General features: G+C 32.9%; 2 protein-coding genes across 2 annotated transcripts; one reads left to right on the forward strand and one right to left on the reverse strand.

Annotated features, from left to right (window-relative positions):
• Window positions 1–1,511: 1,511 nt before the first annotated feature.
• On the reverse strand, window positions 1,512–8,132 carry DPL1 (dihydrosphingosine phosphate lyase). Its single transcript, XM_078313407.1, has 15 exons — window positions 7,889–8,132; window positions 7,126–7,171; window positions 6,658–6,806; window positions 6,338–6,397; window positions 5,792–6,016; window positions 5,010–5,151; window positions 4,844–4,894; window positions 4,299–4,390; window positions 3,645–3,771; window positions 3,430–3,445; window positions 3,229–3,336; window positions 2,711–2,765; window positions 2,473–2,619; window positions 1,948–2,026; window positions 1,512–1,739 (listed from the first exon to the last, which is right to left on the reverse strand). Exons 1-15 carry the CDS (start codon window positions 8,089–8,091, stop codon window positions 1,617–1,619), a joined length of 1,623 nt encoding a protein of 540 aa, XP_078169533.1. The 5' UTR covers window positions 8,092–8,132; the 3' UTR covers window positions 1,512–1,616.
• An 11,638-nt stretch (window positions 8,133–19,770) lies between these two features.
• On the forward strand, window positions 19,771–26,252 carry LOC144564018 (uncharacterized). Its single transcript, XM_078313505.1, has 14 exons — window positions 19,771–19,999; window positions 20,482–20,567; window positions 20,866–20,949; window positions 21,074–21,146; window positions 21,269–21,345; window positions 21,563–21,664; window positions 22,102–22,191; window positions 23,449–23,523; window positions 23,734–23,766; window positions 23,933–24,013; window positions 24,637–24,699; window positions 24,969–25,043; window positions 25,180–25,218; window positions 25,728–26,252. Exons 1-14 carry the CDS (start codon window positions 19,966–19,968, stop codon window positions 25,932–25,934), a joined length of 1,119 nt encoding a protein of 372 aa, XP_078169631.1. The 5' UTR covers window positions 19,771–19,965; the 3' UTR covers window positions 25,935–26,252.
• Window positions 26,253–27,482: the final 1,230 nt, after the last annotated feature.

The following is a 27,482-nucleotide window of genomic DNA, read 5'->3' on the forward strand; positions in this document are numbered from 1 at the left end:
CTTTTGAATCCGAAATTTTAAATGATTAAATAAAATTTTTAATTTAACGATCGTTCAGAAATTATCTGACCGATTAAAATGAATCTAAAATTTCGAAATATAGATGAACTATGAAATTATGTATATTAAAACTTTGAGATTTACAACATAAAATAAAGTATAGAACCCATAATTAGTTATAAATCAAAATTCGTTACAATTCCATTGAATCATTTAGAAAAGAAATTTAAAATTTGATTTGTATTAATAAATAAATAATTGAATTCTAATTAAAAGTATAATTATATGAAATTATTCGTACAAATAAAATATAGAATTTATAAAACTCGTTCATTTAGAATTTTTAGAGAATTAATTGAATATATATAATTATATAAAAGGAAATCAAATTATTAGAATCTTAAATTGAGAAATAAATATACGAATTATATGTACGAATATAATTACAATATGGCAATACGGCAAGCTTTAAAAATAACAAAAATAAGAAAATTAAATAGAATAAGAAAACTAAATGCATTGCAATTAATATGATTAAAAAATAACAAAAATATATGTTTTTTCCCCGTGCAACGATGGCAGGCAATGAAACGTTTGTTACTTGTACAATTGTGAAATCTGTTACCGATCAACATCAAATAGTGCCAACCCAATTCCGATTTCATCAATTTCATAGTTTCTTAAGTAACGTATAATAAGATTTGTGTCAATATAGGATGAACGATCCAGAGACTGAACCCAACGGAAGCAGCTTGGGTCCGATGTCTATTAGACCCAAAGTAGTTTCAATGGATTCGCTAACCGACTGATCTGCTTTAGGATTCACACCCGCAATTTTGCGTCTATTTTAAAATCCGTATACACGAATCTTAAAGCAGATCCGACGGTTACCGAACCCATTAGAACCACTTTGGATCCAATGGACATCAGACTCAAGCAGAAGTCGAACCCAACACCTCACGGCACGAAGTGACAACTGCCATGCACCATCTGTGTCCGCGTTGCCCTGTTAATTCTAACTCAAACAATGAAGTACCTTAGGTGATATGAATTCAGGAAACACTAAGGAAAAATGATAATGATTATAACGACAAACTGGTGAGTGAGGAATTCGCATCCTCTGAGATATCTCAAAACTTTTGAGTAATTCTGTGTAATATTTGAACCATTCATATCCTGTGTGCACGAATCTTAAAGCACATTAAACTGGCTCCTTTCAAATAGGTACGTAATAAAATATAGGTATCGTTTAAATCCACTCAAAGTTTGAGATATCTCACAGGATATAGACTCGTAAATGAGGCAGCAGGTCCGCAATTTTGGACCTTAATGACAGCAAAAGTTGTCTAATTTGTTAAAAAAAAAAAAAAAATTCAGCCTCACCCACTTTTTCTTCTATGGATGATATTTACTGTATTGTGCTTAGCAGGCCTCTTTTCAATTAACTAGAATGTTTCAAAATCAGTAACAGGTCGTCAAAATTAAACCAACCAACACACAACTACAGAAAATTACAATTACAAAGCGTACGTTTTTCTTTATTCATTGTTTTAACGGAACAATTACAATTTTCAGAAAATAATAAATAAAAAAACAACGAAGTATGTAGGATGATCTTAGCAAGAACTATCCATGAATGCAATCAGAAGGTCGCCAACCATGCCTCGATCTGGCATCTTCCCAGCTGCACCATAAATCGGTGCAAGGCCTCCGCTAATTGGGCCTGGATTTTCTTTTACCTGAAAGTATAATTAATAAACATTCAATGGAAATTAAATTATAAGATTGCAATATTACCGACTAATTTCTCCAATATACACTTTTTTGTCAGTTGCCTACTATATTTATGCACCACTTCTCACATATAATATAAGGGGTTTTGTAGTCCTTAATTTCAATGTAGGTGGTTAGCAAAAACAAAGTGTTCGGATACTATAAGAATCTTACAGTATTTACAGATTCCCCCAAGTCATCCAAGAAGTTACTGTATACGTTAACATGCTGTAGCGTCACGCATATATGAAGGCTGCATCAACAAAATATTAATAAACAGAATAATGGTGACGAAAATAAACAACAAAATAAAAAATTAATCATAATATGGTGGATCAAGAAGTATGGTACGAAGCTATGTGACACCCGACCACATTTATGCATGGTAGAAAGCAGATGAAAGTATGCCTTGGACCATACTATTTTTAGGCCACCCAGTAAATTGTAGTACCATACTTTACCAGTCAGATACCCACACATGCATCAATCCTACACTGCACTATTATAATATACTGTACCAAAACCAACTGGTGGTGTGGTCACAGCAGAACATAATGCTATGAGACCTGACATGCATCAAGAAAGATACAATGCCACATTGTTCATACAAGCATGGAAATAAATAAAAAAATGTGCAGCTGGACTGACTACCATGATAGCATTGTCTAGATCTGACATGGTTGAAAATGAAGCCAATACCTGTTAGGTCTTTGCAATGCATTCAAATGCCATCCTTTAGATGACATTAAATCATTCACTTCAAAGATATCAACTGATTCAGACCCAAAAGCTATCACCATTGCATCAGGCTTCCCTACCACAAATAAATCAGGTATCTCCTCTATTCTGCAGAATTAAAACTAATAGTTCAGTTACATGGCAAACAGGTACTTCTAATATTACTACAGAGAGAGGAAAGAGCTAATTTCTGTTATACCCCTTTTGTATTTTCTTGGATACTTCCATAATTTGCCTTGTGTTTTCCATGTATCCTGGCATTATTCAGACATTAGCATAGACAGATGCCCCAACAGAAAGGATAAAAAATATTAAATAGTAAATATTTTGTGCTACTTTTCTGAAATGAGCGTAACTAAGCTAAAATAGGTAAGATAACTAATTATGGATATTTAGCATTGAGGACTTGGGTTAAGTTAACCTCTAATTGAGGATTGAGGAGGGCTTGCAAGATTGATGGCCTAAGGCACAATCGCATAGGAGTTATTGCACAATTGACTGTTGAACTGAGATTCAAGTGTGTTTAATCAGGAGAGCATTTCAAAGCTGGGGTAAAGATACTAAACCAAAACCATATGCATGAGCCTACATTGTAATTTATTCTAACAAGAGCAAAAAAATGAAAATACTTAAAACCTCAATAGACCAAAAAGATATTTGCATTGAACGTAAAGGGCCTTTATGTAAACAATCTAACTCTTTTTTTTTCCTCGTTACCATTTAAACCAAGAGCCATCATGGCAGCCCATGCTCCAGCAATCAATCCACCGGCTCTACTCCCAGCTATAGTAGGAGAAATATACAAGCCACCCGACCATTCAGTCACTGCATTGAGATTGAGCACAAGTTAATGCCTGTTTATCAATGTAAATGATTAATGAAAATGAAAAAGAAAAAAAAAAAAAAAAACTGAATTACCAGCAACAAATTGACACTATAAGAGAAGCATTCCCAGAGGCAAGAGGATGGTTGCAGAAAAGAAACGGGAACAGGTGTTAGTACCATTCAAGATATTACAAATAAATAAATAAAAGGCTCATCTAAAACTTGAGATTCTTCTAACAAATTGGCTTATAAAACAAGATGATGCTAGCCCTTTTCACTTTCGAATTTGCAGAAAAATAGAAAGCTACCTTTCTAATTTCATGATTTCTATAGAGGACAACACTGGTGCCTTTTGGGGCTAATCCATATTTATGTACATCTGTTGAAATAGATGTAACCCCCTTAACACAAAAATCAAAGGCCGGGATAGGGTATCTGTAACAATCAAAGGAAGAACATTAAATAAAACAAGTTTAAGCATATATAAAAGAAGTAACTTCAGCTTAGATCTCATATAATTACGAATAACTGTCAATGCCATACAACAACCAGCAAACTAAAAGTTGCAAAATTTGACAAAAGTAAAACCATTATTTAAAACAAGAGGGTTCCAAGCACAATATTTTGCAAACACATCATGAAGAAACTTTATTTGTTGAATTAATAATTAATTTATAACATTTCAAATGACAAAAGTGAACTGTTGATCTTGTTCTACGTCACGAGCAATGGGTAACATAAAAAATTATAAAATTAAAAATATGTTTAGTACAATAGCAACATGTCAAAAAATCAATGGCTAATTATTATTATTTCTGTGGACTGATCATTTCACCTCTTATATTAGTTCATAACTTTTTGGTGAATACCCCTTATAACATAATTAATGAAACAAAGCAAGTTGTTGCCATGGTGTGTCATGAAAAAATAGTAAGTCGATCCCTTCTTTTAAAAACAATTACCCAAGTTTGCGAGCAAAGGGTAATACAAAACCACCAAGGCATAGGTCAACATGCAGGCATATACCATATGAATCTGCCAACTGTCCAAGCTCCTAAAAACAAATGAAGGAGTTTTTACTGCACAGTTCCATATATGTCATTTAAAAGCATCAAAGATTCAAATATCATTAAAAACCACTGGAAAACAAGAAATATCTAGCATGCCCTTGTAAAAAAAAGAAGAAGCAAGTAATCATTTATACACGTCTACTATTTCCTTCAATATGCCTAAAAAAAACCTTTTCATCCTTGTTGTAAACATAAAAAGTGAGACAAAATGGTGCTTTGGACATCTTTGAGGTACTTTCAACACTCTATAAGCACATATTGCATCTCCAACTTTTGTAGGGCTATAATGATGTTTTCAATTTGGCAGGCAATAGACCTGTTTTTTCAACACTCTATACCACCAAAAACCATACACTGTACACGTTTTTACCAGCCAATACACACCTTGACAAACCTTGTTTTAAAGAATTGAACAATTAAAATAAAAGAAGGCATACTTCTATTGGATCAATGAGGCCGTGGGGAAATCCAGGTGCAGAGCCAATAATCTGGAAGAACATTGAATGTTAAGTATAGGTAAACAATTAAAAGTTATCTGCCACAATCCAAAGTTGAAAAAGAAATGTCATACAAGTACCGACAATAAAATAAATTTGAACAAACCATGATGGTGTTTCTGTTAATGCATCGCTTAATTCCCTTCACATCCGCAAGAAAATCCTTATTCACAGGGACGCGTCGCACCTTTATATTAAAATACTGGGCTGCCTTGTCATATGCCGAATGCGCAGATTCAGCTATTATCCTATAATTATAAGCCTTTTATAAAACCAAGAACGGAAAGAATAAAAAGCTTATTTTCACAAGAAAAAGGCTACGATAGCTGATTTGACCTAAAACATGGGCCTGACTACCTGGACCAGGACCCAGAACACAACCCAATATCTTTTGGAAAGTCAATGCATGGACCTGTAACAAACCTACAATAGACCCAACTAAAAATAATTGGTCTAAGCTTGATCACATGAAGCCCAACTGATCCTTACCTGAAGCTAAATTGACATTACGCCTGAACGGCTGAACCTGCATGAACTATAATAACCTGATGTGAAAGAAAGAATAAAGACAGCTGAAATTCCAAATAATTTTCTTTCCAAATTCAGGGCAACCAGAACAGAACTGAATCCTGAATCTGACCCAAACCAACAACTGAAATTGAAAATGAATCCAACAATCATAATCATGAGTAGACCAAGTTGACATGCCAACTCGAAAATGTGCTGACTCAATAGAACCAAAGACTGAACCCAATTTGACCTCACACAAGACCTGAACTGGCCCACCCAAAAATGATTGTGAAGCATGATGATCTACCACCAAATTTTATCAACCAGTACAGTTCCTGCACAGGTCATGACAAAAATCAAAGCAACGCTGTTACTCACATTTCTGGCTTGGTGATCCCCTTCTTGAGTCTCATATAGTCACGTGATGATTTAACAGCTAAGAGGATACTCTCAGTCCCTCCAGATGTCATGTTGCCACAAACCTGACCGCCTGATGCCTTCTCTTTGCTCCCTAGAAGTGCAGCTGTCATGGCAACCACCTCAGCTTCAAACTTTGCAACACTTTTGAACACATCTTGGTGTAATGGGTTGGTATGTGAAAACCTAAGTAAAAAAAAAAAAAATTAGACGTTCTACAATTATGTAACAGTGACTGCTGAAAGCTACTCAGATTTCCCTTTTTCACAAGTGAGAACCAAACTAACGAATTTATGAGCTGAAACTAATCCAATACTCCTTTTGAACTGCCTATCCGAGTGTGTCATGGACTAACTTTAGTACATTGGCTGCAAAAAGTGATTATTGATGATCTAATTCTAACAATGACTAATATTTAAATATGGTAATCCAAACTGGTACAAGTACATACCTCCTAGTTAGATATTAAAAGCTAATTTTTCAAAGAATTGGGGAAAAGTATCTCACATTGAATAGGCTTTGTTTATCAGATCAAAATGACCTTCAGTCTCATTTCCAGCAATGTACCTACGACAAAATAGCACCAATAATAAACAGAAATTCTGTCATAGCAATTCAAAAAAAAAATAAACATCAAGTACTATAAGACCAGTATGACAGTGGGTACCACCAAAAATGCTTCTATTCGAGGTTCCTTGGCTAAATTTCATCCAAAACTTCAATAACACTTCCATATATGAAATGAGACGGCACCAAGTCGTTCACATTGGTACCATGGCAGTAATACCTACTGCAGATCATAATAGTGCTAATAGTGGGATACATACACTGTACCAGAGCATTTCCCTTGCCAAGTGACATCTTTAGCCTTAGCCTCTTCAAGCTCTCGGAGTACTCCTTCATTTAGTCCCAAATTTGGCACCTCAGTTCTCCATCCTTCTCTCTTAGATGCACCTGACTGCATCTGATCCACAACCTAGGTAGTACCCAATACAAAGAGGTTACAACATCAAATACTGTTCATTTCAGTATGAAGTGTGTTATGTATATAAAGTTTTAAGTGATGCGATATAGGTCTTCTAGGATATCCTAAAACAAACCAAACCAATGCAGGAAGTTTATAAGTCGAGCACTTAAAATTGACATGAAACTACCTAATTAGTTATTGGATAAGCAACTGGGATGTATTGGGTGTTGCCACAAACTCAAATTTCAAGATGAAAACATGCAAATTTTGGTCCTTTCACTATACTCAATGTACTGAAATGAAAAAACGCTCACAAACAACCACTAACCTTCTTCTTCTCATTCTCAATGTAACTCTTCACACCAGGAACCAGCCTGCTCCAAAAGGTATAGAAATACAAAGAAAAGATTAATTACAACCTGCACCCTCCTGTTTGATCATTATGAAAAGGTGGGCTCTCAATAGATATTAACATTACACCAGAAGAACTCCCCCCCCCCCCCACACACAAAAAAAAAAAAAAGGTCAGCCCTTCAAGAACATAAAATACACTCTCTCCCAAATACCTTTTCCATAGACAAGGGATCCAATATATTAATTAGCACAAGCTAAAAAAAATTGGGAGCGCCTGTGGGTATAAAAAAGGGTTAAATTGGATTTCCTGCATTTTTGGGGTATAGACGCGATATTTTATAATATTCGGAGGATCTGTAAACAATTGACCTATCTAAATAGATAACGCATTTATTAAATTTCCTGGAAAACAAAAGATCACCGCGAAGTTATTTAATGCCCAAATCTTAAGGTAGCCCCCACTTTGTTGATTTTTTTTTTTTTTGTGTGTGAAAATAGAATTGCCTTTTTAAGCCACTACAAGTTTAAACTTTAAAGTTAAATTTCTATTAATCGAAATTAAGAATAGTAGCAAAAGATTAGTCCATACTTAAACAAAACAATCAAGATATTTTCAAATTACAATATGTGGTAAAAAAGATAGTGTCTAAGATGTAATTACACAAGATAAATAACACACACACCATCATTTGCTCCAATAAATTTAAAAAAAAAAGGCAAGGAAAGAGAAGTCCTACTTGGCGGAGGCCATGACGAATCCGATGATTAAGTTCTTCAATCCTCTTTCATTGATCGCGGACAATACGGAATGGAGCAGACGAGCGCAGAAAAGAGCAAAAAGAGGTGCCAGAACTAGCGCGAGCGGTTCGTACTGCGAAAGGATATCATTCGCTTTAGACCGGAGGTCGAGAAATTGATCCATGAGATCGGTTTGCGCCATTACAGTTTTTACAGACACGGAGGGGGAGGGGGAGGGGGAGGGAGGATGAGCAGAGACGAGGAGAAATGACAAAAGAGTTTTATATGTATCGGATTATGACTACGAGTGTCTGAACTAACATCTTTTATTTGTTGATAAATGAGACTATAGTAAATCGTGTAACGAGTAGGTAAGTTTTTTTAAATAGATTTGTTACACAAAAGGACCCATAAAATTGGTATGAATCATCAGATTCGGTATGTCAGAGGTGCCGGCAAAATGGAATAAAATTTAATCAATTTACTTCGCAGTGAGGGAGTGTAGTTTGTATTCTCCAGTTCACTAATAAATGGAGACAAAAGAGATATTAAACAATATAATAATAATTAAAAAATGATGCAGGTAAGCAGAATCTTAGCAGATGCTTTGAAAATCAAAATATCTTCTGTTGCTGTATTTTGATTGATAGGTCACAGCCTCACAGGGATTAGGGAGTTAGGTAGGGGTGTTCATTGGGTCCGGTTTAATCGGTTTTAAACCGAATCGAATTAGTTTGGATTAAATAGTTTGGATTTTTCGGTTTAATGATTTGATTCGGTTTGATTTTTAGAATCGAATTATAACTTTTGTTTGGTTCGATTTGAAAATTTTCAAAACTAAAATAACTGAACCGATCGAACTTTTATACATTATGAATTTGGTCCAGACCACCCCGGTTTATTTCTTAATACCCCGATTTATTTCTTAATCAACTGCTTTAAATACTTCGATTTATTTATTAATATCTGAATTTTTTTATTAATAACTCGGTTTATTTCTTAATGTACTTCGGTTTATTATAATCAATTTCTTTAAACAAAAAACATAAATATATTTCGGTTTGAACTGAACAAATCGAAATAAAACTTCAGTTCGGTTCAGTTCGGTTGCAATGCTAAATCGGTTCGGTTCGATTCGGTTCTATTTTTAAAACCGAATTATAACTTTGGTTTGTCTAATTCGATTCGGTTTCAACCGAACTGAACCAATGACCACCCCTATAGTTAGGGACAAGGACGTATTATAAGGAGTGTAGATTTTAGCAGCGCACTTTTGACTTTGTGCAGCACTGAGGTCAATAAAATTGTTATTCGGACGGTATTGCCGTTGCTTAGAAAGAAAGCTAACAAAGCGGCAAATCTTTTGTTCTCATAATAGAATAACATTTTCTCATACAAAGTTCATCCTTATTCATATAACATGATCTAGATTTGATCTTAAGTAAATGCGTCCGAATCTGCTGTTATTATGAGAAAATAACAGCAGATTGTTATCCCTCCCCTCTATATCTCTCCTCTTCATATGTTTGGATGATATGAGAATAGTGTTATTCTCATAATAACAATGCTATTCTAAATCAAGTCCATCCAAACAACCACACTTGTTATTCCGAACAAGCAAAACAGTGCTATTTCACTGTTCCAATAAAAAGCCGAAATAGCAACTGTTGCAAAGAATGCATCCAAAGAATGCAAACTCTATTTCAAAAAATGCATCCAAACGTACTTAGAGAAGGAAGAATAACAAGTGCAGTTATTCTCTCATAATAGGAGCAAATCCCAATTTTAAATAAATGTCTCAAACATACTCCGATGACACAGTCACGGATCAAATAACTAGTTATAAAGAACGTAATGCTCAACATATCATGCCAAAACATATAAACTATTATAATAATATTTGAGGGTACTTTTCTTTGAACATAAAGATTTCAGCCAAAAGTTACTTTATTAATTAATAATCTGAATTTATATAGAGCCTTACAAAGCACTCTTATAAATAACCTCTGAACTATTTCATAATAGTTTATTTACTGATAGGCCTCTCAAAACTATTCTAACACAATAAACGATAAACATACATAAATTCCAACAAAACATCAATGAATTTAGAAGTACATGAACTCTGTGACTTCTCTCTTTCCGTACTGCCTTTGTCACACGCACACGGTGTAGTTAAAACAGAGAGGGGACCTATATAAATATGAAGCATTGACCAGAAATATTGATTTAATCAATTAATTAAAGCAATCAAATATCAACGGTTGAGGAGAATGTGTTAAATCTTTCAATTAATACCCCCATTGAATCTTTATGTTGGCCGGTTGAAATCTTTGACTTGCTCAAAGTAATTCATTAGCAATTAAAAATAATCAAGCTTATATTATGCTTTATGCTAACAAATAATTCAACTTAAGCCATACTCAATTGATTAATTAACTCTCCCTCCACCTCACACACATTACATCGTAGGGAGGACTTCGGGGTAGGTTCGATGCTCATGGACCTATTTTTTATTCAATGGGCTCTATAACTGTCCGATGCACTTTAAGATCTAGGCTCCCAGCTTTAATATTCATGTGTGTTCGCATTAGTTGTCGTGCGGACTGAAGTGAATCGGACAATTGTGGAGCCCATTGAACCTAAAAGTAGATCCAATGGGATCGGACCTACTCTTTTCTTTGTAGGGACACCTCTAATGAGCATCGAACCAAATTCGGTCTGATACCTGATCGGAATTGTTTGATTCACTTTAAAATTCGTGCATATCAAGTTCGTGTAAATTTTAGCATGAATCGAACACCCCCCTCGCATTATATCACGATTAAAAAAAAAAAACCCACATATTTCCTCATCATACCTGTGATGAAGTATCATTTTTTGTTTATTATTTTCTTTATTTGTAACTTTTTTTAAGCTTGGCTGCATATTTTATGTTCATATATTGAGTTAAGAAAATTTCACTGTCTGGCATCTAAAAGGGTGTATTTGTAACTCTTTTTTTTTATGGTTTGCCTCTTTATATTGTATACACTATACATCAAATGGATAAAACTATCACTATCTGCCATTGACAATCAGTGTAATTATGCTCATAAAAATTACTAAATATTTATTTTTAAATCATCTTAAATATATGCTCATAAAAATTTGTAACTATTTATTTTTGGAAGTCATCTTAAAAACTTCGTAACTAGAAAAAATCATCCAACATGCCAACATTCTGGCATTGCTCAATTTCAATTTGTTATTTTTTTTTCCACTCTCCGCTTAAAAATAAAGAAAAATGGAAACCGGACTTTGTGTTAGTGGCAGTGTTTTAAATAACGGTATGCGGTTGTCGGACAGACATGGTACCACCAAGCAATTAATCGGGAGTAATAAGCTATAATCGGAAATAATCGGTCGATTAGTCAGAAAAACCATGACAATCTGGTCACTACGAACGACTAATCGGCCAATTAATCGGCCTAAACGGACGTTTTTTATAACACTGGTTAGTGCCTGTGGTAAAGGAAATATCATTGGTTATTGGTGTGAAAGATCACAGTTCAAAATATAAATAAAATTTCTTATATATATTAAACAGTTAAGTCTCTAACCTTTTAAAAAAATTTAAAAGATGTAGAATTTTCTTTCATTGGAGAGAATCACAACAATGATATGGGGCCAGGTAATTGGCGGGTGCGTATCCTCTGAGATATCTCAACTTTTGCGTGACCGACGTGTCCGGTGCCTATTCGGGGATGATGTAGGGGGTCAGTATTATGTGTGCATTGAGATTCGTGGATAGAGTATTTAAACGGTTGGGATTTTCCAAAAAGTCACGCAAAGTTTGAGATATCTCAGAGGATACGAATTCGTAATTGGCTTGAGCCGCGTGTCACATTGGTGACCACACGTACGTACGCCTCTTGCTTGTACGCATATATAGTACCGTGCTATTCACGGCTAACATCGCATGACAAAGCTGATCTTGGCGCAGGCGTGTTCCCATTTTGATGACTAAAACCGGTAACATTGTCAATTTAATAATTGTAGCGTTTCAGTTCTGGTATTGGTAAGATGAATGTACTCGTCAATTGTCATTCTATATATATAATGCAACACGTTTGTTTCTTATTTGTATTAAAACAAAAAAAAATCTCGCATCCTTTATTTTCAATACCTGATCGAAATCGCCTACACAATGCAACACTTAAAATGACTGTTTTTTTTTTTTTTAATCACAAGTTGTTTTGTTAGAGCGAATCCCAAATACTTTGTCTTTTTATCCATTATTTTTCCTAAAAAAACTCTGTCAAGGAAAACATCACCAGTTCACCTCCATATTAATCGGACGTCTGTAATTCATTTCTTATGATCCTCTTAGATTAAAAAGTGAGGCTATGGTAATATGCATATTATGGATCAACTCGTACTATAGGCTCATATATCTATTTTCAAATTGTAAACGGTCAATATATTCGAATCGTTAAATATCATCTCCATATGAAAATGTATATTTGGAGATCAAATTTTATATTTTTTAATATTTTTAATTTTTTCAGATAGATAGAATATTACCTGATCTAAACAATTTAGACCATCCGAAAATAATGAACTAAAAAATTGTAAAAAAATTGTAAAAATATATAAATTTTGATCTTCAAGATTATGTTTAATAATTCAGATGAACTATATAAATTTTAAAACAAAATATGAATCTACAGCACAAAATTGATTGTAATATGCAATTAGCATAGTCTCAATCCAGATAATTAAATACTATGATTATAACAATATACAGTAACAGGATCAATGATCATGCTATTTGAGGATTTTTTTTTAAAAAAAAGTAAAATTTCTTTTAATTATTTCAATGGAACAAGCCTTCTTTGCTTGGAAATTAGAAAACTAGCTTTCACCGAAACTACGAATCGGTGTAGCAAGAAAAATACAATCTACATCTATCCTAGGGATCGGTGGAGTCAATTTTGCACCCACCACATCATACTGCACAAAAGGCTGAAACAGGTTGTTTCTTCTAGAAACTGAGATCGAAACAGGTGGTTTCTACCCGAAACAGTACAATTTTTGCCAGAAACTAGGACCGAAACAGGTAATTTCTGTCTGAAACAGTACAGTATGCTGTGGTAGGTGCAAAACTTATTTCACCGATCCCTAGGATCGGTGTAGGTTGTGTTTTTATTGCTACACCGATCCTAGATCTCTAGGATCGGTGGAAGCTACTTTTTAAAAAAAAAAATCCTAGTTGAGCATGTATAATATGAAGTTATCGATCAACAGTTGCCGATTCAACGGACATGACGGTGTTTGTTTCAAAGCGGTGGGGTTTCTCTAGCACGGAAGGACCCGATATTGAGGGCATCACCGTGCGAAATAGTTGGTGTGAATTGGACATCTCAACAAACCAAGGTCGATGCATTCTTTTTTTTTCTTTTTTCATTTTACGTCCTTTAATTTGAAAAGGACTGATTCACAATTTGAAAAGGACTAAATAACTATTATAATGTGCAAATATTAGAGAATCGGGAATACCTTTTTGTAATACTAACACAAGTGTAAGATCATGGTAAACTCTCGGGATCGAGCCTCGGTGAACAAATTTAATAGTAAGTGACGCGTGACACACACCATAGAAAATATATAGTAGTAGCTACAATTATCTTTTATCATTGTGCATTAATTAATTTGAGGTTCGCTATGTCAAAAGGTTATTTTTTTAGTGGTACAGAAAAAAAAGAAAAAAAAAAAAAAAAAATGGTGGTTACAGCATTATTCTTATCCGTCCTAGTCTCCTAGACCTGACTTCTTTAGGCCCAATTCAATTTTCTGAGATGCGACCAACATTTGTGGGGATGAAGGTAAATCGTTTTGGACCTCGCATCACATTGGGCCTTACATTATATCATATTACATTCAAAGCCCGGCCTGCACTATAAAAAATAATTGATGATAACCGATCCGCATGTTCTTTTCTGTGTTGCACAATGCACATGCACTGAAGCCAGAGCTAATTAAAACATGTATATTAGAAGTTTCTTATTATGGTTAGACAAATTCAACTGTTTATTAAGATTAATACTTTGCACTATTGTATATAGATAGTTAATTCTCAAAATTTTATATGCGACACTCTGTGAACAAATATATTCTCGATCACCAAACACTTTAGTATGCATGATGCACGTACATATATGCGATGTGCATTTCAAAATTGTAAGTATTAATTTGGTGCATGCATCTAGCTATCTAGCTAGACTGGTTGCCTGGTTGGAGAAACTTTTTGCATGTTAATTAGTGTCATGAAAACAAATTTGAACTAACCAACTTATCATGCGAAAGATGCCCACTATATGATGCACAAATTCAGAAATCTGAAACAAAATAATTAATTACGCCCAAAATCCTTTTTAATTTGCTTTCCCCATAACATTTTGTTGAAAGAAATTAGCTAGCTAGGGCATGCATGCATGCATGTAATTACGACTGAGGAGTCATTAATAGATCCGGACCGTTCTGTTACCCTCACACGAATCTCAAAACGAACCCCATATAGTTTCCATTAGTATTGAATTGATCAGTTTGATCCGACTGAAATTAATCTGAACCGTTAATTTCTCATGGAATAGCTTATAATTAAGGTACCCTATAATTTAAGTACCTCATCAATTATTTAAGCAGCTTTTGACCCATGAGGCCCCAGTTCATTCAAAAATCAAAATGTAAATAAATAACACACAATATACTGTCGTTTCAACGAACTTTTATGCATAATATCCAATATATATATATATATATATATATATATATATGAGTACGGCTAACGCGCTTCCTCTAGTATATGGGCCGAAATGCTTCCGGTGGAAAGTTGAAATTTCAAAATCCAAAAAGTCGATCTGAACCGTTCATCTTCTTCTCCATATTAATATCTGCTTGGAGACCAAATTTTACATTTTTCTGAAATTTTTTACTATTTATTAAGCCATTTTGAAAATCGCTGATCCAACGGTAGCTTCTGATTTTTACTGTTTGGTAAGCCACCGTTGGATCAGTGATTTTCAAAATGGCTTAATAAATAGTAAAAAATTTCAGAAAAATGTAAAATTTGGTCTCCAAGCAGATATTAATATGGAGAAGAAGATGAACGGTTCAGATTGACTTTTTGGATTTTGAAATTTTAACTTTCCACCGGAAGCATTTCGGCCCATATGCTAGAGGAAGCGCGTTAGCCGTACTCTATATATATATATATATATATCTTTTAGTTTAATAGAAATAAACTCAGAACCATGTGCTCCATAATAATTATCACCAAAAAATTGCAACTATCTATTTTCATAGAAATAAATAAATAAAAAAAATTACTGCATTTTTTAAATTAAACCATTCGATCAGTATGAAACAATTAATAGACTACGTTTCTTTTTGTAATGTAGTATTTTTTTTTACTGTTGAATACACTTCATTTATTTCTATACACCTAATAAAAATAAAAGAAGCAAAAAAATTGAAGGACTGAGGAAAAAAATTATCATATGTTTTAAGTTGTTAATCCCATAATTCTAATCAAACAGAAAAGTTGGTTCTTTTTGAATTATCATATTTTTTTTCAATTCAAGAACCAAAGAATCAATAGGTTGGTTCCTAATTTTTCGGAAATCTGGATATAATTAGATAACAATATCTATGTTTTGAAAATGCGGAAATAAAATAATTATTTTTAATTCTACAAACATGAAATAGATAATCTACCAACTTTTTAAAAAAAAAAATTAGACAATACAGATTTTTTAACGCACAATATCACAAAAAAAAAGTTTTAAAATTTCAAATGGACAAATTTGGTGTTAAGAAATATTCTAACAACATTTAGAAAATTATTAGACAAACAAGAATATGTAACGCACAAATCACAAAATACTGTTAATAATTAAGTTCCGAATGAATTAAATTATATATAACGCAAAATGAAATTTAATTATTAGATAGCAAACATGATAGTCTAAATAGAAGATCTCATTTCCTCTACTTAATAATGGACAAACCTTTATTAATTAATTAGAATCTTCCTTGCGAAGACCTAATTTTATAAGCTTGTCTATCGTTAATCTGTAATCTTCAATCCATGAGACATATTTTCTCATAGTTTCATTAACAGTTTCTTCATCACTAATACTTTTGATATGATCTTTTGATCTATCGCGAGCAGAGCCATCTACTTCATGAGTAATATTATGCACATCTGTTGCATCATTGCTAATTCCATAGATTAATTTCTTGGTATCTTCTGAGCTGGTCGGAGAATAGTCGACGACATCTTCTTTTTCATAATTGCAAGCCAAGAGATATGGCGGTATATAGCACTCGTCGTGTTCTTCGTAGTCTATGTAGCTCGTGTTGAAATCAGCTGCCATCAGCAATGCTTCTATTGAGGCGCTCATATTGCAATGCACAGACACTTTCTTGCTCTTCCTTTCTCTTCCTTTCTCTATGCATGAGAAATGAATTAATTTCAGTATTTGTGCAATATTAATATATGTGTCCAGTTGAGCAAGGTAAAAATAAGCTGTCTTCTAATTGTAGGCGAACTAAAATAAGGAGGAATCTAGCTTCTATTTTTTTTTCCTTTTTGTTCATTCTTATAAAAATTAATAACTTATGTGCTGAAATAGTTTTTTTTTTTTATGATATTCTAATTAATTATAAACATGAAGCAAATTATAGTTACAAACTTTTATTTAATAAAATCCATGCTCAAACTATAATTATGAATAAAAATGAATATTCTATATATGTAGTATACTAAACACAAATTAACATTCATTAATTTTACCACAACTCCTTATGTTATATATATACTTATACTGCTAATTATAATTCCAATTTGCATATGCATGCAAAACGGATGTATGATAATATTCGTTCAACAAACAAAATTTCTCGCCTGTTAGTTAATTAATTTAATTAGTTTGTGTATTCGTTACTTTTTATAGACTTTTTTTTTATCCAACAATACCTTAATTCTTTTTTGAGGTAAGACTATATCAAGATTAACTATATTTAGTGTTTCAATATACAACCGCATATGCTTAATTATGCCTTATGCAAATAGAATCACATTGCATACAAATATCAACCACATATTCCACTTATTTTTAAATTTTGTTTATCTTGTTAGGCATATCAAGTTGATATTATGATGCCTATAAATTTAATTAATCTAATTAAGATTATACTAGTATCATATTGTATTTTTATTTGTCTAATTTTTAAAATATATATATTTAGTTTGTAAGTTCTAAAATTTTTTTAGTATCCATGCATGTCAATAAAAAAAAAATATTTATCATTTTATTGTATGCGCATTAATTCTCATAGTACTTATGTACTATATATGCACATATATTAAATATTACATTTTAATACATTATTTTTATTGATAGTTTAACCGTACTTGGATTAATTTCTGTTTTTGTCTGTTTGTTTGTGTAATATCTTTTCTATATTACATAATTAAACTTCGGTATGTAAAATATATGCAATCATAATATATTATTAATATTGTTTAATTGGAAACTCTTTTGCGCAAACATGAAATAAAAATCCCTGAAAAATAATGTTGCACTTCTACACTGAAATTTTAGTATCGGTTTGATTGCATTTGACTGGTTTATATAGTTTTTTTTTTTTTCTGTTCTTAATATTAGAAATTTAGTGCTAAATTTTGTAAAGAAAGTCAACGAAAATAAAGAGCATGCATTTGTCTGCTCCTTGACGGGTCTCGGATCCCATTTTTTATGGAGCAAAAACCAAACACGTCAAGTCAATTTTCCATTTCCATCCTCCGGAGAATTCGGGGAAAAAAAAGAAAGAAAAATTTGCAATTCAATCTGATTTATAAACTTGTGTTTATGAAAGCGTTTATAGCCCAAGTATTTATTTCTAGGTCAGAAATTTGACACGCTTGAATTGCTCAACCAAAAAGTTATCTCCTTTGAAGAACAGAGTATGGTTTTTAAAATGACAATTTCTTTTTCAATTGCTAAGTTTATATTGGAATATTAATATTAATTTATAATCGAATGTGATAATTTTTAAATAGATTCTATTATTTTTATGGAATCTATATTTAATTTCATTCTACTTCCATTGATTTGATACTCTTATGGCAACCTAATTTAGATAGATTGCTTGATCATTTACGGCATTTATCAAATTAAGATTTTCTTCGCTTGTCAATTAGCTCCTAAATATAAGAACAATATATAATCAGTCTATGATAACAATAAAAAAAATCGGAAAATAAATATTTCTCAATTTAACCATAAATTAATCTGAAAAAGGGAAAATATTTTAAAAAATATATACAGTTTATACTATTGTTAGCGAATGTAATTTAGTTAAAAAAGTAAATATGGAAATCGCCATACTTGAAAATTGAAATCATTGTGTTTTATGGAAGATTATTAGATTAGAATATGAGTGAGTCTATGGTACTATGCATATTACGATTTGGCACCGTACTACGGCTCTATATTCGAGTTTTCAAATTCTAACGGTTGATCCGAACCGTTCATTTTGTTCTCCATATTAATATGTGTTTGGAGACCAAATTTTACATTTTTTGAAATTTTTTTACTATTTTTTTAAATTTATTGAAAATCATTGTTTTGGATGGTCCAGAATTTTCAGATCAAGTGATTTTCTAAATATCTAAAAAAATAGTAAAAAAATTTCAAAAAATGTAAAATTTGGTCTCCAAACACATATTAATATGGAGAACAAGATGAACGGTTCGGATCGACCGTTAGGATTTGAAAACTCGAATATAGAGCCGTAGCACGGTAACAACCCGTGATATGCATAGTACCGTAGACTCACTCTTAGAATATTTTATGGAAATACACAACTTGATATCCCTTTTTTCTCCAGAGCTTAAAAAGGCCAATTTGGCTAGGAATCGGAAGCGATATGAATAATTAATGGAGAGACCACTGAAAGATAATGAAAAGTTATAACACTCATTTTGTCATTAAAAAATTGAGAACGACTTTGATCAATTCCAAATAAAATTTTCGCTAATTTTTTTAATTCATAATAGGACAACACATTGGAAAAAAAAAAAAAAAAGCTCAAAGCTCCTCATCAGTGGGCCAGTGCATATATGGGGCCCACTTTCAGTTTAGCAAAAAAATCGAACTCCGACGCTGGCGATTTGTCATGTTCAGTATTTTCTCCATTTCATTTACACTGGAAGTTAACAAACATTCAGTTTTCTTCTAGTAGAAACTTGACAGTTGCTCAATGAAAGATACTTTTTTCTAAACAAAATATTTAAAATCATCAAATAAATATGACTAAGAACAAGTACTTTTAGCGTCTGTTCGGAAACAAAAAAATTTGTGAGAATGAGAATGAGAATTTTTAATATGAAAATAAGAGTTCAATAATTTTATAATATAGACATTTGGCAAATGTATAAAAAAATTGTTATGATATTTTCTTTTTATAAAAAATATAATACTAAATAGTTCAACATACTTTGTGGCTTCATCTAATTTCATGATTCCAACAAATTTTCTTACTGTAACTAAATTAGATGGGCCACAAATATGTGATAATTTGCAAATAAATATGACTGAAGAGCAATTACATTTAACAAATCAAATTATGAAACTTCAACACATAAATAGTTCAACATTCGCTAATTATAAATATCACAGGCTAAAAGGATAAACCAAAATTTAGTTTATTTAATTTTAGCGCAGTGCATATGTAATACAAGTACCTATGTATATTAAGTTTTTTAATACACATGAAAGTATTATATTGCTTATTTGGCTCTGTGAATGGATATCTCCATTTTGTATGAATTGGAGAGGACGAACCAATAAGGTCTCTGCGACGAGAGCGAAAGAATTGCGAGAAGCCAGGACACCAGTTCGAGCTCTTAAAACAGAAACCCTAGAAACTACCAAGTGCGCTCAACTAAACTAAGAAAAAGGATCAAAGCGCGAAGAAATACCTCGATGGTGATACGGTTCCATCGCCTAAGGCTTTGATCGAAGGCATGGCTGGAAAAATTGTGCTCGCAGTAAGCGCAGGTACTTCGATTGTGAATTTTTCGTTCGATTTTTTTTTTTTTTGGCATTATCTTTCTGTTATATCCTTGTATTTAGCAAAATCTGGGGTGTGTTGTGTAACGTCTGGGATTCATTTGCTATGGTCGATAGCATTCCTATTTCTTGGGGAACACGAAATAGATGATTAAATCTGAGTTAGCTTCTTACTGAAAATGGTAATTTTAATGAGCTATTGAAGATTATCACGTCTGAATGTACTGAAAATGAAAAATTTCCTCTTGCAGTTTTAGGTTTGGGTTAAATTTTCTTTCCCTGGTAAAACATAAAGTGCGTTGTTCTGAATAGTACATGTACTTTTGTTTTTAATTGCTAACCATGTGACCTAATTGGTGTGTTGGATATATTTGATCAGGGATAACCCTACCTTTGTTTTGATTTTACCAGGTGATTACTAACTTGGTTTGGTACTTGGACGATTTATTTTGATTTTTTGGTCTTTTCAGCTATCATTGGATCCGCCATTACTAATGAAGCGGGTGCCTCTGGAATAAAGGACATTTTCTCTGGTGCTTTCTCTGGTGCTTTTAAGGTAATTTGTTAAGACTGCATTTTAGCAACCCCCGCCTTTTTTAATTGACTTGGGGACATCTGAGAAATTTTATCCTACAAAAGTGCCCCAATGTGTCCTGGAGTATGTTGATGGTATATACTGAAAGATAGTTTACTTAATAAAGGTGGCACTTTTGTTTTTGTTAAATGTTAACAAGAATTGGTATTTTAGTATATTGTGTACAAAATTGTTGAGGAAGGTTTTGTGTATTTTTATGTTTTTGCAAAAAGACGGTAATGTATAATTTAGATGTTATGATTTTCCTGTTTCTTTGTAGGTTTTGAAGTACCTTCAGCATGACAAAGAGAGCCCGAAATCATCCACTAGTAGTAAACCCAAAACTGATTCACTGTTGGATCAAGTAATCGATCTTACATATTAATTCAACTTTCTTATGGTTTTGCATGTCTAGTTTAGCACAATTTCATTTCCCTTTTATGATTATAACCACTATTTGAATTTTATATTTCGATCACCATTTTTAGGTAAATAATTTGAGACAAGAGTTACAGCAGTTGGCCTCATCCCGATCTATCACCATTGTGACAACCAGTTCAGGTATCTAATGGTTGTTCGATCATCTTGTGTCATTATTTTAATGCTCAAAACAGGAGCACTGAAGCAATTTAATGTTATATTAACTTCCTTCCCATTATTTTAATTTGATTTCTTTGGTTCAGGGGGACGTGTTACTTTCAATCGTGTTACGGCAATTGTTGTGGTTGGTACAGTTGGTTACTTGTACATTCGTTGGAAGGTAGGTTACTGACTTATTTCCCTTCAGTATTTGGATGGTCTTTTATCCATTTTGTTATGTTTAGAACCTGATTTACACAGCATTTGCTCTAGAAGGTGATATTGATGCCTGTATCTGTGGGGTACTAACTTGTAGGAGGTCAGGTTTGCTTGTAAGGTATTTCAGATCTAAACCATAGCAAATTTCATGTACTTGTTTATATGTTGATAATTGTCAGGGGTGGAAGATTTCTGATATGATGTTTGTGACAAAGCGTGGTTTGGCTGATGCTAGTGCAGCAGTAGGAAAACAGCTCGAGCAAGTTCAATCTTCTGTTGTTGTATGTTTATGATTTTTCACCCCACTTTTTCCTCTCCTTTTATTTATGTCCATTTTAAAATCACACTTAAAACTATGCTTGTTCTGGATCATTCTAGTATCTTTTCCTTTTTAGTTATTTATATTATATTTTTTTTTATTAATGTTATTTTTGTAGAAGGGAGGAAACCTAAATAGCAAGTAAATCTTATTTAAAGTCCCCAACTTTGAGAATACTCTGTGAAATGGTCATTCAAAAACTTTCCAGGCCTCTTTTAACCATTATTTCTATCCCATTAAGGTCTATTATGTTGGTTGGATGGTGAACATATTTGTGTGGGGCTTGGAAGTGGTGACGAGTTGGTTTTGGCCTATATCTGGTTTCTCACTGTTTGAATATTCTGGAGGTGTTTTGGTTTTCATGGAGGAATATTTGGAATTTCTGTAACCTTTTTTCAGGCTGCAAAGAGATTTCTTTCAACAAGAATCGACCGAGTAGACATCCGTCTAGATGAGTGCAAGGAAATAAGCGAAGCCACTCGGGATGAGGTTTGTTCTGATCCTCAACTAAAGGATTAATGTACTTGTTGGAATTGTACTAGTGTAGAGACTGGGTAATTACTGTTCACTGGTTTATGTGCCTCCAATCTAAAAAAAAGCCAGTATAGAGACTGGTTTATGTATAGATGCTGGGTAATTACGTGTTGGAATTGGAATTGGAATTGTGGGCCTTGTTTTCGAGCAGTCAGTGAATAAGCTAAGTTCAAAAGGTTTATGTGCCTCCAATCTAAACAAAATGTCATCTGGATTCCTTGCAATTCAAGAAAATATTATTCCCCTGTAGTATGAGCATGAGAAATGTCATTGCAACATCACTGCCCTCTTTTCTTTTTGAAGGAAGTGTCATTCAAGTCACATATTTCAATGCAGAATCATTAAATTAAATCTTACAGCACAGATTTCTTTTTGAAATTGTAACACCACTGGCCTTCATTAAAAACGTTATTATTATTTGAATTGGTAAATTGCTCTGCTTTCTTCCTCAATTATGTAAGAGTGAAAGGAGGTTTTGTATGCCTTAAGTTGGCAAGTGAGGGATTGTGGGGCTTTAATTTTGGAAGCTGGGGGCTTAGAGAATTGGTCATCATTTATGTGCAGTCATTTATGCTATTCATTTTCCCAGGGCCGTATGTGATGCTTTTGAAAGTCTATACTGAATTACTAGGAAAAAAAAGGAAAAAGGCTATGATAGGTGCAAATAAGAACTAATTATTTTCTCTGCAGTATTGCTGATCTAATATACCTGATATATTATTGTTTGTCTTTGTCTATCATATTGGCTCACTAGTGATCCTGATTGTATCGAATATCACATTTCTTCTGGTATATCTATGTTGGTTTCCACGTTAGTGGTATAGGTACAGTGTGGTAGGTTCCCCTAATCTGCTTCTTTGCTCAAACCAGTCCCACCTTATTGAGTTTAACAATTATGTTGTGAGATCAGGATATCCTTAATTTATGTTTTTGCCCTTCTCTTGCCCTGTTGAAAATTAGTACTCATCAGCCTGGGTGCACCTGTTTCCGTCATAAACCCAAGGGAAACAATTTCAAAAATGTTTTTCAAAACAATCTCAATATAATCCTTGTCATAAACCCAACACCTTTAGGGAGGGTGATTGTGTTGTTGATTCTGTTGCTCCTTCCGAGGCAAATTGACCCTTAGTTTTGTAATTTAAACATGATGAAAACAGAAAGAACTGGCAACATTTCTTCTAATAAAAAGTGTCTTTTTGGTCCACAATATAGGTGAAAGGATTGCACGGAGATATAACTGCTTTCCACGAGGACATGCAATCTGTCCATCTTGTTGTCCAAACTCTTGTAAGTTAACCTTCTCATTTACTTATATTGAACTTGCAAGGTCAGGAACTTTGTATCACCCCTTGAAAATTAAAATGTTGTTAAAACCTCTTTTTAAGAAGTATTTGAATATGTCACCATTAAGAATATATGCACATGACCAGCCATTCAGGGAATTATTTATATATTGTGGAGGCAATTAATATTTGACTTGTGTATTTTTTATATCAGGAAACAAAGCTTGGTCGACTGGAGAGTAGTCAGGTAAATGTCTTTTAAGTTTTAATGTCATGATATATTTGAAGTACTATATGGAGATGCAAAAGAGAAACTTATAAGCAGTAATTATAGAGTTTCTTGTTAACTATTTTTGTGATCATTTGTCTTCCCTTTTGTTTGCTTTTGTTTTTGTATTTTTTTTTTCAATTAGGATATGACAACAAGGGGAATTTCTGAGTTGTGCAAATTTGCGAGTAGACTCGAGCAGGATCGTAATTCTGAGATGCTGTTGGTGAGTTGCCTATCTTTTCATATGTTATGCCAGCAATATTTGTCTTTGCCCTTATAAGACCTGAAAATATCATCTCCGTTCAAGAATATGCGTGTCACCCATTAGAACATCAAGAATATTGCTTGTCTACCCAGTTTAAATATATACCCATAAATACTGCCTTAAATAAGATGAATCGGCAACGAGGGAAAGTTAGCACATCATTGAGCTTCATGTGGATGTTACTACTACTGTGTTTGATGGGGGCCTGGAGTGTATATACTTTTTTAGTGACCTTCCTGAGTATCTATGGCTCTCTAGTGGTAAAGCAATGAAGTTCTGAATATCATTTTTTTTTTTTTTAAAAATAAGGCTGCTTAGGCCCGTTTCATGCAGAAACTTAAATTACAGTATTAGTTTCAGCTATCAAGTAAGTCCTGATAGTATCATGACTGTTCTCCTAAGCAACTACACTGTACAGTGGTACCAGCATAGAGTATATGATCAAAAATATCATTTTTTATTAATGAAAACAAGAGCAAAACACTATTAGGAGGAGTAATCGGTGAACATAATTTTTTTATTTTTGAAATTAATTGATTCAATCGACATTTATTTATATTTTGTTAATACTTTTTCGACAGGGGGCATCGACCAGTTCATCCCGTCTGACCCTTGAATCATCAAGGAGTTTGCCAGCAGATAGGGTAATTTTTTTTTTTTTTGCAAAATTTACTATCTAGTTTGCAAATTTACCATTTTGTTAATACTTGGAGGCTACCTCTAGGTCTAAGTTATGCGGTCTGTTTTCCAATGAAAAGAATAAACAATAGCTCTAATTCAATTAAAAAGGACACTTTTGTTAAGGGGTTCATACCAATTTGCTTATTATACATTTACATCGACATACACATGTAATGTGTATACTTATCTGTATACTTCATATTTTCTGATCTATTATTATAACAAATTCCAGGCTGCATCTCTGCCACCTTCACCAACTACTTCTCCTTCTGCCCCAGTAGAGACTACACCTGTACCTACTCCTAAGGTTTGATCTTTTAGTATCATATCTTGTTGTTTTTAATTTTTTATTCAAAATTTCATTCTGAATTTTATGATTCCATATTTGATATAAAATATACTTCCAGTTGGTCTCTAACATTATGGAATTTACATGTTTTTAGGTTCATCGCTCAACTACTGTTTCAGAGACATTCCTTAAGGTTTGCCAGCTTACTCTTTTTTTTATATATCGGCTACTGTTTCCAAATTGCACCAATATGTTGCAATATTCATCACATTTGACCCAACTATTAGGCTTAATGAATTAGTGGAGCAAAATGTGACTCTTAGTGTGTCCTTGTGTCTTTTGTTGAACATAACCAAACATCTTGCAATAGTAAATCATATAATGTTGTGAGTAGCAACCCAGCATCTAAATTAGCATGCAGCAAGTTTAATTTGGGGTAACAGAAAAGAGGGTTATTAATGGATTTATTTACCCGCTAACACACGCTGTGACCTAGCGGTTGTATGCTAGTGCAGATTCCTCTAGAATGTTGGGTGATAGTATGACTCGTTTGTCTCTGACTTCACGGGGTAATGCTTGGTTTTCCTGCAAGTGCTTTAGAACATTGGTGGTTTTATCTGGAAACAATATTTTGAAAATGTGAGCAAAACGATAGGATATGAAAAACCCTTTGTCAACTTCTAATGGTATATTCTTATTTAGGAACTCCAAGGAGTCTCAAGCCCTGTCGGTCCAGTTTTCTCTAGATCAAAATCTATGAAACCAGGATTAATTGATCTATCAAACGGGTCAAATGGGTCATCCCAGCCAGCTGAGCAGAGTAATGGAAATTCATCTGGCAGCAGCCGCTTTGCAATTAGGCTGCCTGGTATCAGTGTCTTCAGTAGAAACTGGAGCCCTGCTAGCTAAAAATAAATTTCATCCTGGCCCGATGTTTTTTTATGTATTTTTTACTACCGAATTGAGGAGACTGGGCTTCTTAGTAAGAATATATGGTGCTTTAATGCTAGAAAACATAAATAAGCACCATTATTTTTGTAGAAATAGAGATTTTTTTCTTCTTCGAATTGGGCGGTTGGGTAGCCATATATGAACTTGAGAAATATGCAGTTACAAGTCATTTCTTTTGATTTACGGGCTATGTTCTACTGGAATTGGCAGTAGATTTAAAGAACTATTGTGTATATATATTTGGCTTATCTGTTACAGTTACAAGAACTTTTTACACTTCTTAGTGAATCTTTGCGACTTAATAGCTACTTTTTTTTACAAAAATGATCTTTTAGTATGTTCAAAAACCCGAAATTTTTATAAATATCCAAAAATAAAACAAAATTATGAAATCTACCCTTTTTTTTGACAGAATCTTGAAAAATACCCAATCCATTTACTAAACAACTGGATTTTTATTTTTTATCTGGTGATCCAATTCTCGGAAATGAGAAAAATGTCCAGTTATTCAATGACCGGAAATATGAATAGTGTCTGGTTATTCAATAACCGATTTTGAAATTGAGACTCTTACCTCCATGCATTTCATTGAAATTGTATTCACGTAGGAATTCGCATGCTCTAAAACATGTATGCCATCTTCTGATTTTTTGTATCACTCCGTTGCATAAACTTCTACATTAATTGTTACTTATCATAGTTTTATAATAGTGACCAAGTCAAATATTCAGATAAATGTTTGTATGCTTGAAAGTTTATATTATATTTTATAAGTGGATTACAAGTAGATTATTGTACTACATAATTAATATATCTTTTACATCTTCACAGCAAATAGCAAATGTTTATTAACTTTTAAATATATTTTTCCTATATAATTTTTACACAAAACAAACTTGTGTCAAAAAAATTCGAATTTTTGTTCTGTTTCGACTGATTCCGAGTCAAGTAACCGATTTTGCCTGTTTTAGTTATCGGAAAGAATAATAATATATCAAGAAAAAAAATTAGTCGAAACAGAAGCGAAATTGGTTACTTGACTCAGAATCAGTTGAAACATAACAAAAATTCGAATTTTTTTGACACAAGTTTGTTTTGTGTAAAAATTATATAGGAAAAAAATATTTAAAAGTTAATAAACATTTGCTATTTGATGTGAAGATGTAAAAGATATATTAATTATGTAGTACAATAATGTACTTGTAATCCACTTATAAAATATAATATAAACTTTCAAGCATACAAACATTTATCTGAATATCTTGGTCACTATTATAAAAGTATGATAAGTAACAATTAATGTAGAAGTTTATGCAACACAGAATGATACATTATATATGATATAAAAAAATCAGAAGATGGCATACATATCTTAGAGGATGCGAATTCCTGCTTTTGCATGCTGTGATTTTTTTAGCCAAAACGAACCACGTGTCAATACAATCTCAATTTCAAAACCGGTTATTGGATAACCGGACACTCTTCATATTTCTGGTTATTGAATAA

Source organism: Carex rostrata, chromosome 13 (genome assembly GCF_964058835.1).
Source record: "Carex rostrata chromosome 13, lpCarRost1.2, whole genome shotgun sequence".
Taxonomy (NCBI): domain Eukaryota; kingdom Viridiplantae; phylum Streptophyta; class Magnoliopsida; order Poales; family Cyperaceae; genus Carex; species Carex rostrata.